General features: G+C 39.5%; 1 protein-coding gene across 2 annotated transcripts in view; it reads right to left on the bottom strand.

Annotated features, from left to right (window-relative positions):
• Positions 1-3,147: 3,147 nt before the first annotated feature.
• The window catches only part of PPAT (phosphoribosyl pyrophosphate amidotransferase), a 71,293-nt gene continuing 61,513 nt past the window's right edge, over positions 3,148-12,927 (bottom strand). For both annotated transcript variants that reach the window (XM_077815593.1, XM_077815594.1), the window contains exons 7-11: positions 8,879-9,030; positions 6,989-7,116; positions 6,435-6,656; positions 5,040-5,160; positions 3,148-3,543 (exon numbers count right to left, since the gene is read on the bottom strand). In XM_077815593.1, the coding sequence (XP_077671719.1) occupies positions 3,368-3,543; positions 5,040-5,160; positions 6,435-6,656; positions 6,989-7,116; positions 8,879-9,030 (799 nt within the window). In that variant the 3' untranslated portion in view covers positions 3,148-3,367. The remainder of the gene's footprint in view (positions 3,544-5,039; positions 5,161-6,434; positions 6,657-6,988; positions 7,117-8,878; positions 9,031-12,927) is intronic.

Here is a 12,927-nt window from a genome sequence, read left to right as displayed (position 1 = left end):
GTCTTCAGAAGGCTCATGATGTACAGAGCATTGTTATGGTAATATATATAAGTTTGAGGCTGAAAATGTGTCATCATGGCTTAAAGCAAGCCCAGGCAAATATTGTCCAGCAGCAGAGGGGCAGTTCCCACCTCATCAGGGCATGTATAGGACAAACCTGGGGCCCAGCCTCACAGGAACAAAGGACACTGGCCTAGGCAACAAAAGGATCTGTTGGACTCTGAGTGAGTCACCCCCCTTCCTTTGGTCAGTTTGGAATGCGATGAAGTAACGCTCACCAGACACTTGGGGGGGTGGGGGGGGGCGTGCGGGTGCGGAGGGGAGGGGGCAAAGCTAAGAGGGAAGAACGAACATGATAAAAGGGAGAGAGCTACAGACACCACACCAAGCGACTGAAGCGCTGATCAAAGGGGAGAGCATTTAAGTTTATAAAGGCATTGAAAGTGTTAAGAGCAGCTTAGAATGTGTTTTGCTTTTATTTCATGTGACCAAATGTGACTTGTTATGCTTTGACTTATAATCACTTAATCTCTTTGTAGTTAATAAATGTTTGGTTTGAAGAGTGTCACTCCCCTTGGGATAACAAGCCTGGTACATATCAATTTTTTTGTTAAACTGACAAACTCCTATAAACTTGCAGCATCCAGTGGGCATAACTGGACACTGCAAGACAGAGGTTCCTAGGGTTGTGTCTGGGACCGGAGATATTGTCTAGTGTCATTTGGCTGCACAATCCAAGGAGCAGCTTACCTGCCAGAGGGTGTGCGTGAACAGCCCAGAAGTGGGGGTTCTCACAGCAGAGCAAGGTAAGGCTGGCTCCCAGAGTCAAGGATTGGGGTGACCTAGTTGATCACCAGTCCAGACAACTCCAGGGGAACGTCACAACAGTATATGTGGGAAAAGGAGAACACTTGATCTTTAAGTGTTAAGGCACTAGAGAATCTGTCCTGAATGAAATCAGAACCATGTTAAATGTACAAACTGTGTTTACAGTTAAAAGTAACAATGCTAGTCAAGTTTCAGAGTAGCAGCTGTGTTAGTCTGTATCCACAAAAAGAAAAGGAGGACTTGTGGCACCTTAGAGACTAAAATTTATTTGAGCATAAGCTTTTGTGAGCTACAGCACATTCTAGGGTACATGCATAAGTTCTATATAATTTTGTTTGCCAAAAAGCATAATTTTTCCAAATTGTAGACAGGTTAAAACCCTCTTGGCAACATCTGTGATTAAATATGGCTTTAGATAAAGTTCTTATCCTAGAGTGGAAAGGACTCACTGTAAAACGATAGGATATAGGACCAAGTTACTCCAAGTCCTTCCCATAGAAATACCTGCTTTTTGGTGGTGGAGGAAAGGTAGGGAGAAAAAACTCCAAGATCTCAGAGTTTTCCCTAAATCATCCCTAAGGTAGGAAGGGTCAGGCTGGCATGGGATGGTACCATCATTCCTCACACTTCCATTTGTCGGATGCCACTGTTTGATTCTGTAAGAGAGGCTTACTACCCACTTCTTGGTGAAACAGAAGATGGACATGCAGCGAGCCTCTCACTACACGTGTGGACCTGAGCTTGGTGAGGAACAAAGTAAAGGCCCAATCTTGCTCTCATTAAAGTCCCAAGAGTCTGATCTTAAACTTCAGTGGAAGCAGGCCCTAAACCTAACTCAAACACTCATTAGGCAAAGTACTTAGCTATGTAAGTTAAATCTCAGTGACTTCAAAAGCATGCTTAAAGTGAAATCCTTATTTATATGCTTTGCTGAATTGGGGCGTTAGTTCTGAGGTTATGCATCACACACAACTAATAATACTTGAGTCAAAAGATCGAGGTTTAATCACCATCACTCTGGCTCTCAACTACATCATACTGGGGGGGGGGGAGGGAGGGAATAAAGGGGGAGACTTTCTAAACTTTCTCTTTTGTAAAACAGTATTTACAAGCAACCTTAACACCAAAAACATTAAAAACATCTAAATTAAGTTTCTGACATACATAAGAAAAGTCTAAGGTATAGTAAACATTTAAAAAAATGTGAAAGTTCATAATTAATAGTTTTGTGAAAGGTATTCATTTTAGCCAATTACTAGCTGTTCATTGAGAAGTATATACTTTGTTATCTGTAACATTATTTAAAAAATATAATGCATTTTGCCACTTCATAACCAAAGTAAGTGTTCTTTATAACCCACTCATTTCATGATAAAAACATTACATTCAGTAACCCATACAGTACTGCTGGAAAGCAGTAGACTAATAGTTGGAAATACAACTTAGTGTATTTCTCATGAAAACTCATTCCTCCACCCTTTTGCAGTTTTTACAGTACTCTATTGACATATCATGTTGATTACAAGCTAAGCAAAATGTTATTTTACTTTTGATTCTACCTGGAAGGCCCATTTATAAAAACACATTAGCTCAGACCTCAGAATTTTTAAGGATTTATACTGAAATAAAATAATGAAGTGATGGAGAAAGTTAGCAACTTTGCAATGCAGGTCTAATCATACTTTCTAGGTTTGTAAATATCACAACTAGTTTTCCCTGTCATATCCCAATGACATATACTAAAAGCAATTATGCTGGGCTTCAATATGCTTATATTAAGAAAATATCAAATTAGAGAGATTTTTTGTTTAGTATTTTCCTGAGTCTTCTGTTTTTAAGGTCACATGCTATAAAGATAGTGTTCACTGAATATGGATACATATTAGATGTAGATACATAGCTTGAATATAAAAGCCTTTTAGTAACATAAGCAAAAAACAAACAAAAAAACCCAAACACTTAAGTACATCTCCTGTTCTTTACAATATAATATTCCACAAAGTACGAGATAAGAATTCCTTGGAAAGCCATTTAACTCTTCAGAATTGGGCATTTTCTTCAAAAAAAGCAAAGTTCACCTTTTTCTTTTGCACTAATACGGTTTGATAATTATAAATTATTCTGTATGATCCATGAGCTGTATCCTAAATTGGTTTTTAAATAATTTATCAATTTTGTGAATAAACCTAAAAAAGAACATCCAACTTCCTTGACAAGATTAAAACAAAAAACAGTTTAGCTGGGACAACTAAGTAATCCAAAAGACCGGGTGGTTTTTACATTACATCCACGAGGAAAAAAAACCCAAATAAAAGGCACTATTGTCCGTGACTTCTTTTATTTATCCAGGTACTTACATTATATGGTTTTCGTCATCATAAACTTTATAGAAAGTCTGCAAAGACATGTCTGTAACAGCAATTAGACGTCACTAGCTTTAAGTGGCTTGCTAAATGTAAGAAGATGCTATGTGCTGTTATTGACAACATACTTCTCAATTCAAAAAACTACATTCAGCAACGGTACTTGGGCATTAAAGTCACCAGTCGAGCTCTACTGGGTATTCCCCAGTAAGACATGCTGTACAGTGGCCAATCTTTCTAACACGAGACTTATTGGTTTTAAGGCTGTTTTGATTTTCTTGCTTTGCTTTGATACTTTCTTGCACAGATGATACCAACCCTTCCACAGAAAGATAAATCACACTGTCCGCTCCTAGGGGAAATAAAAGAAGACAATGAAACATTAAAAGCTACACTAGTATTAAACAAAATAAAAGCATCTTGAACATGTAGTCATGATATTACATGGGTTCTCTCCCTGTGGGTCACCTCCCCTGCAAGGAAAAAAGACAATAAAACAAGGTGATAGGGGGTCACAATCACCTTGTCCTTTCCATATTACTAAATGGAAGTAGGGGTCCCTTGTTGGCTAGACAGGAGGCGGGGGTTCTGGTATGGAAAAGACTGAGAACCACAATGTTACTCATTTTGTCAAAATGGAAACTAAATCCAGGCGGGTCATTGAGATTCTCTGAGCTCATAGCACATTGCCTCCCTGAATCAGCAATTATTCCAAGTTCACCTTGGAAGCAGCCACACACACAGCTGTTTCAAGCTGCCTTTGTTCCATAAGCAGAGCATCCATGACTTTTGTTCTTCTTGCTGTATTTGGCTATTGGGCCTTTGAGATAATGTAGTAAGTGGTTCACATGAATGCTCTGCAGGAGGAGAGAGTGTTTCACCCTCTCATTTTATCACTTTTGTTAATTACATTGTGAACAGATATTAAAATGTGATCCTCCAGCAAATTCATAATGCTTTATTTGTGCTATCACAATTAATGCCATGGGGGGGGGGGAAAGGCTGATTAAAAGATTAGACAGAAGGAGCAATGAAGTCAATCTTAAAAACACTAAAAAAAACCCTGTAAGTTTAAAGGCTTTTAACTACAGCTGTGTTTTTAAATTGGTAAGTTTTTAAAATCATTGCTACAGCACAATACTATATATGATAATAGACATGCCCATTCACAAGCCATTACTGATCACTATTGCTCCATCATGATAATGCACATCTGTTATTTGCAATGGCACAAATAATAATTTTGGCATTTGTTCTCATTTTTTTTGTTCTGTAGCAAATATTGCTTACTGTAAAGATTCTAAAATACACTGCATTTATTTTGTTTAAATCTTATAGTTTTAAGATGAGATGCCTTCAGCTCAAGAAAAATATTTACATAAATTCTACAATTTGAGTTTTAAGCAAAACCAGCAAGCATTTATAAATTTAGTAAGAATATTTTATTATGCTTAAATTTTCATCACTACTCTGTCTTCAACTTATCTTCCTGAAATTTTGCATGCCACAGCTCAACACAGGTAGAGTTTTTCTGGGAAGTTTGGCAAGAATCAAAACAACTAGAACTTTGAAAGTGTATTTGTCGTTTACTTTTTGAAAGTTATTTGAGTGCTCTATATTTTGTAAAGGAAGAACTATAAACTGCAACAGACAAAACATACAGCTGGTATCAATGTGATCTGGTGTGAGCAGTTCAACAAAAAATTCAGTAGCTCAGTTTTGGGGTTTTTTGGTTTGTTCTTTTTGGGAGAGCGGGGATGTCAGTTTTTCCCCACTGAAAATTTGTGATCATGTTTTTCCTCATGACTGAAAAAACTCAAGGGCGGGGGGTAAAACTATAGCATTTACCTATGTATTTTGCAAGGTCATGAAATTCAGGTCTGTTGGCAATGAGTTCTTCTTTTGTTGGAATATTTATTCCCATGTAACAAGGAAATTTTATGGGAGGTGAAGCCACACGAATGTGCACCTGAAAGAAAATGAATTTTCAATATTACATTACCAGTAAAAACTTGCATCTTGATAAAAGTCATTGCTGTTAGTTAATGTTATACTCAGACACGAAAGCGCCAACCCCTGAAAGGTGATCAGCAAAGGCAAAGCCCTGCCCCTATTTGGAGCCCCACATACGTATAAGGATCCACTGTGTGCATTACATTTCAGGATCAGGGTCTTCGGTCTCTCCAGACTCCAAAATATCAGTAGGGGTAAAGAAATTTAACAAGTAACATTATTAAAGCCTTTAAAATGGCTTCTTAATTTCAAATAAAACTATTTTGTCTTCACAACTTTTCTATTAAAAATAGATTTAAAGTGTGAGTAATCCAATTTAAATTAACAGAGCTACTCATGGTAATAAAAATAAGCACACGTGTAAACGTTCACAGGCTCTGTGCTTAGGCAGTGTCTACTCATTGACAGCTTTCGTTATACAAAGCACATTTGCTTCTGTGACAGACTAGCACATTCTATTTCATATGTAAATCAAAGAAACAAATTAAACCAGAAGCAATATTTTTCTTGAGATTTAGGACAAATGCCTATTTACCTAAGAAGTAAGGTTAAAAACAATACCACAGCAGGAATAAGTAGTCGAAATATATATCCGCCACACTGATTTTTAGATAAAACTATCAGTTTTCCATTCATTCTTGATTTGTCAGTTACATCTTAGGCCATGTCTACACTACCACTTTTGTCAGTATAATTTATTTTAATTTATAGGGGGGGGACGGGGGGGGGGACAAAAAACAAACCACCACTCCTGAGCAATATAAGTTACACCAACAGAAACGTTGGTGGGGACAGTGCTATGTTGATGGGAGAGCTTCTCCCACTGACACAGCTACCGCCACTCGTGGAGGTGGTTTTATGTCGACAGGAGAGCTCTCTCCTGCCGGCATAGAGAGTGGCCACACAAGCGATCTTACAGCAGCGCAGCTGCATCAGTACAGCTATGCCCTCGCTAGTGTAGACGCACACTTACTTTAAAATAGAGCAGTACCCCCTTTATTCAAGTTTTTCTGCTGCAGATTTTCCTAAGATCAAGCAATCACACAAGAAACTTTTCACACTATTACATATTGTTGTGCATTTGCTTTCTTTGTTTTTATGGCTCTCTTTCTACCACACCTTGTGAGCGCACTAAGGGAAATATTCTGACGTGTCACTAAAACACTCCAACTTGTGTCTCCATCAAATTTCCCTTTACATCTGCATTACAATTGCTGAAATTGAACTTACCTCCTTCGCACCAGATTCCCTGAGCAGCTTTATTATCGGTGAGATGGTATTGCCCCGCACAATAGAATCATCGATTAGCACAATTCTTTTGCCTTTAAAGTTATCAGATAGGACTCCAAATTTTTTTGCCACTCCAAGCTGTCTTAATCGCATGTTTGGCTGAATAAAAGTTCTTCCGACATATCGATTTTTACAGAGTACTTCAACATATGGCAGCCCACACTACAAGCAAAAGACAATTATACACACAGTTAAATAAAATAAATACATTAAAAAATAAGGATTAGGAATTGTAAAGATTTTTTTAAAAGATGACCTGCAGATTAGGGCTAATCAAAGGCCTTTAGCTTGACCAATGCAGTGGCAACAGTGCACTGGTGCAGCATACCACAATATGAAACCCAGCTCACAGAAGACCCACATACACTATCTGACAGGAGGAAAACACCAAAACTAACTTACTGTAAAGGAGAGTCTAGCGTATTTCACAGAAAGTTAGAAACACTGGCGGGGAGGGGAAGAAATAAATATTAAAAATAATCCATCCACAATACCTTTTGTGCATAACCTAGTGCTGCTGGTGTTGCAGATTCTGGTACTGTGCTAACCAAGTCTGCTTCCACTGGTGCTTCAACAGCAAGCTGCTGACCGCATCTTCTCCTGACTGAATACACCATTTGACCTATGGACATTGAGGAAATAATAATTCTTTTCCCTTATGTAATTATGATTTAACTTTCAGTTTGCACAGTACAGGAACTATTCCTATCAAATAAATTCTACAGTAAGTTTTAGGTAAATAGGAAGCCTCTAAAAAGTAATGAGAAATATTCACCACCACCAGTCACCTTACACCTTTCATCTCCTCCCATAATATCCATGTTGCTTTCCATCTTTCAGGCCACTGTGAGGACCAAATCCTTCTTGCCTTATTCAGGTGATCAGTCCCACTGACATTAACAAAACTATTCACTTGAGCAAGACCAGCAGGATTTGAACCTGAATTTTTACTCTCTCCACATCCTGTTTTTGTTCTTGCATCAAATGGTTCTGCTAAGTAGCCTGACATTAGCACAGAATAGAGGCCTGTCCTATGAGAGCTTTACCAAGGTAGTGATCATAGGACAAGACTGATAGCTCCATGTACACTGAACATGTACAGAACTGAAAATTTAATTAGAAAGAAGGATCCACAGGAATGGTTGCTTCTTGTAAGGAAAGATAAGATAAGCCACACTTCAAATGCTTTAATAAGTCCTAAATATTTTTTTAAATGTTGTCTAAAATGATACAATAGTATCTTATATATTCATACATTTTAAGGCCAGAAGGGACCACTACATTATCTAGTTAGACCTCCTGAATAACACGGGCCACAGAATTTCATCCAATCACCCAGGTACTGAGTCCAATAACCAGGGTGAAAGTAACTTAAAGGATTTACCATTAGGCTGGAGTCCTGAGTGGGGACGTGGCCTCAACCTGAAGAGGTGGGACCTTTAAATCAAGATTTAAATGGCCCAGGGCTCCCCGCAGCAGCCTGAGCCCCTGGCCCTTTACATCACTGCAGGAGCCCTGCCGCTCCCCACAATGGGCAGGAGCACCTGGCCCTTTAAAGTGCTGCCTGAGTCCGGCTGCCGGAGCCCCAGGGTAGCGGCGGCAGGGCTCTGGCGGGGATTTAAAGGGCCAGGGGCTCCGGCCATTGCGGGGAGCCCCTGGCCCTTTAAATCACCTCTGCCAATAACTTGTGTTTGACTACAGCATATCTTCCAAAAAGGCATCCAGTGCTGTTTCAAAGACATCAAAAGATGTACAATCCACCACTTTCCTTAGTAGTTTGTTCCACTGCTTAATCACTCTCACTTTTAAAAAACTGCACCTTGTTTCTACATTAAATTTGTTTGGCTTTAACTTCCAGCCATTGGATCTTGTTATGCCTTTATCTACTAGATTAAAATGACCTTTAGTTCCTGGTTTTCTCCCCAGAAAGTTACTGTGTTATAAGTACCTAAGTGCAAACACTTCTCGACCTTCATTTGAGAAGTTAAACGTATTTCGCTCATTTAGTCTCTCACTGCAAGACCTTTATTTCCAGTCACTGAATCATTTTTGTGGCTCTTCTTTTCTGTACCCTCTCCAATTCTTCAACATCTTTTTTAAAATGTGATCACCAGATCTGGATGCAGTATTCTAGTATTGGACTCATCACTAAATGTATACAGACAGAAAAATCTCTTCCTTCTTCCCTCCTAGTCACTACTCCTGTTTATATATCCAAGGATCGCATTAACCCTTTTTTGACACAGCATCACAGTGTGAGCTCCATGTTAAGCATCTTGTGCACTGTGACCCCTCAACTGTTCTCAGAGTAACTACTTTCCAGGATACAGTCCCCCATTTCAATAACGCCTGCATTCCTTGTTTACTATAGTTTATCTTCATACCTTCAAAAATGCTGTCGGGCCTTGCAAAATAAACATATTCAAAGATACAGAATGCTGACGGATCTCCTCCAGGTCTTGGTACAACATCCAGTGTTTGGACATCATATCTGGATATCTTCACAATCTCTCCAGGGAGGACTTCACGATAATACCTTGAAAAGATATTTGCGGTATTTAGAAATTTCCATACACTTGCATGTTAGTTTTAGAATATAAACAAAGCCATGTTCTGCTAAACCCAGTCAACTTTCTGATATTCAGCAGTCACAAAATATTAGATTATTATTTTAAAGTTGACCCTTTGGCTCCTAGCATTGGACTTTGCCAGCACTAATGCAAGACTAGTGCAGTAACATTGACAGCCTGCATTAGTACCTGAAAATAGTAAATTTCCAGTCTTAGCACTAAATGGTTAAGGACATCTTCCCATTACATGAAACAGCCAAGACGACACTGAAATGCTTTATGTATATTAGTAGCAGTTATAAATTTAAGATAGAGTCAAGTCCTGGCCATCATGAGATGAATAAACTGGCTCTTAATTTAGTCTTGACTAGTTTAGTCACTTTTCTATGAAACACAAATCATCCCATAAAATCAAATGGCCTGGAATGAGGAATGTAGTCATAAGAGCTGTCACTACAGTCAGTAACTAGGGTCATGTCAGTATCAAAATAGAAGGTGGAAGGCAGCTACAACTGAATAAGGGCAGGATTACTGGAATATAGGTCTGCTGTTCCATATGCTTAGATTATATCTTTTCATAATTAGAACAAAAATTGAATATGGAGTCTTAATAAAAATATAAGCAGCTCAGCGATTGCATTATTAAACATATTCTTAGATCTTCTATAAGCTGATCTTCTAACTACTGTTGTTTAAGTATACTGCTTCAATTGACACTCCTAGAGGAATTCTGCACCACTGCACATGGACCAGAATTCATGTACGGTACAAAAAATTTTTTCTTCTTTTCCCCACAAAAAATAACTTTCTGCCTGGAAACTTCTGCAGTTCCACCTTTCACACCTCAGAGGCTGCTGTGGCGCCAGAACAGCCAGCAGACAGCTCCAGTCATGCTCCATTCATCCTGCTCACGGAGCTATGTTAGGACTGACAGAGTGGGGCACAAGGGCTGATGGGCGGTGGGGGGGGGAGGGTGGTGTCATAAGCTGGGGTTCAGAAGGGCTAGTGAGGGGCACAGACAGGGATGTGGGCTCAGGAGCTAGTGGGGTGACAGCTTTGAGTCAGGGACCGAATGCAAAAGGTTCCGCAGGGCCACATGGGGACGGGAACAGATGTGCCTGACTGAATGGGAAAGGCTTGGTCAGCCAGGGTCTGCATGGGGGAGGCTCCCCAGCTCCTTAACAATCCCTCCCTCCTGCCCAAAATCACATTCCGTACTTCTCCCACCCACAGCCAACAACTTTCCAGATTCACTCCCAGGCTCCTTCCCCCTTCCTCAGCTCCTCCATTACCCTTGGACTCCCCCAAGCCTATAGACTCCTTCTGAAGGATGCAGGAAATAAGTTTCTGTATTGTAGTTTAAATGAATTGCTCAAAGTTCTGTATTAATATGCTAGTAAGGAATCTGTCAAAAAAAAAACATTACCTGAATCTTTCTTTTTTGGGGGAATGTATTGTTACAGACATACTTGCTGACAGGTATTTTGAAATAAATTACAAAAATAATTGAAACTAGCATGATTAAATTGTGTTATTTTGACAAATAAAATAAATATGCAGAATTTTAAAATATTATGTGCAGAATTTTTAGGCACAGAATTCCCCCAGGAGTAAATTGAGTTTAGTTATCCAATTAATTGCATCCTATCACTAGAGGTTAAATGGCAAAAAAAAAGAACCAGGAGTTCATTTCCTAAGTACTTAGATTTTCAGTTTTACTAAACATGAGTCAAGATATTCATATCTGAGTAATGTTGAAAAATATTCACTGCACATATCACACACCAGCAAGTCTTAAAACATGCAGATTAAGTGACTCTGATGAATGCTGGAGATGTAATTTAGAAGGGGATGCATATTCATTAGCCAGATACTAGAATTAGTGGGCTAGCTGATAACATTGAGAAAGCTCTACGATACAACTGCATTTGCTCCAACCCCTCAGACAGAGACAAACACCTACAAGATCTCTATCAAGGGGAGGGACAGCTCAGTGGTTTGAGCATTGGCCTGCTAACCCCAGGGTTATGAGTTCAATCCTTGAAGGGGCCATTTAGGGATCTGGGGATTGGTCCTGCTTTGAGCAGGGGGTTGGACTAGATGACCTCCTGAGGTCCCTTCCAACCCTGATATTCTATGATTCTATGAACTACAATACCCACCTGCTGAAGTGAAGAAACAAACTGACAGAGCCAGAAGAGTACCCAGCCAGAAGAGTCACCTACTACAGGACAGGCCCAAAAAAGAAAACAACAGAACGCCACTAGCCATCACTTTCAGCCTCCAACTAAAACCTCTCCAATGCATCATCAAGGATCTACAACCTATCCTGAAGGACGACCCATCACTCTCACAGATCTTGGGAGACAGGCCAGTCCTTGCTTCTACACAGCCCCCCAACCTGAAGCAAATACTCACCAGCAACCAGACACCACACAACCGAACCACTAACCCAGGAACCTATCCTTGCAACAAAGCCCGTTGCCAACTGTATCCACATATCTATTCAGGGGACACCATCATAGGGCCTAATCACAACAGCCACACTATCAGAGGCTTGTTCACCTGCACATCTACCAGTGTGATATATGCCATCATGTGCCAGCAATGCCCTCTGCCATGTACATTGGTCAAACTGGACAGTCTCTACGTAAAAGAATAAATGGACACAAATCAGATGTCAAGAATTATAACATTCAAAAACCAGTCGGAGAACACTTCAATCTCTTTGGTCACTCAATTACAGACCTAAAAGTTGCAATTATTCAACAAAAAAACTTCAAAAACAGACTCCAACGAGAGACTGCAGAATTGGAATTAATTTGCAAACTGGATACAATTAACCTAGGCTTGAATAAAGGCTGGGAGTGGATGGGTCATTACACAAAGTAAAACTATTTCCCCATGTTTATTCCACCCCCCACTGTTCCTCAGACGTTCTTGTCAACTGCTGGACATGGTCCACCTTGATTATCACTACAAAAGGTTTCTCCCGCAACCACCCCCCCACCCCCACCCTCCTACTGGTAACAGCTCACCTTACCTGATCACTCTCCTTACAATGTGTATGGTAACACCCATTGTTTCATGTTCTCTATGTATATAAATCTCCCCACTGTATTTTCCACTGCATGCATCCGATGAAGTGAGCTGTAGCTCATGAAAGCTTATGCTCAAATAAATGTGTTAGTCTCTAAGGTGCCACAAGTACTCCTTTTCCTTTTGGGATTTATATGTAGTGCAAAACGCCCCCGTTGATGATGATTCTTAGCAGAAGTATCTCAGTCTCAGAAGGTAGGTCCAGAGTAAAGCAACTTTTGTTAAGAAAACAAAGATGGTACCAACAGTTAATTATTGGTACATGGAAATGACAGAACTCACCACAGAGGAACATATGTTGTAGCTTGTTTCTAGAACATCTCTCAATGTAATAGATTACTGAAGTTCAGACATTATTTTGCTCTGAATTTAGTTTTTACTTCTTGCAGTTTTTGCCTTGTTTTTCCACTTTAAGGGGACACAATTTTACTTAACATAACACTCAATTAGTGGCAGATTTGTTAAATGTCGGATTTGCAAATTAACTGTAAATTCCTCATTATAGGTATGAATGATTTTGTTGATTTGACTGTAGTTTTTATTTTCACTGAAAATTAAATGTTTTTGCACAGAGAACATTTCTCCTGTTTCTTTTTTAACTATATACTGGGCTTGTCTTCACTATAGTTAACTTCAGTATTGTCCCAACTTGAATCCTGCCTGCACATAAAAATCCATAATTTGAGTGTGGTGGAGCTGTCAGCTGAAGTGGCTAGCCTATCAGGAGGTATAGGCTACAGTTTGAGTCAACACAACCCACCAGC

The sequence above is a fragment of the Eretmochelys imbricata genome, chromosome 4 (genome assembly GCF_965152235.1).
Source record: "Eretmochelys imbricata isolate rEreImb1 chromosome 4, rEreImb1.hap1, whole genome shotgun sequence".
NCBI classification, from domain to species: domain Eukaryota; kingdom Metazoa; phylum Chordata; order Testudines; family Cheloniidae; genus Eretmochelys; species Eretmochelys imbricata.
This window is presented reverse-complemented; position numbering and strand designations above follow the sequence as displayed.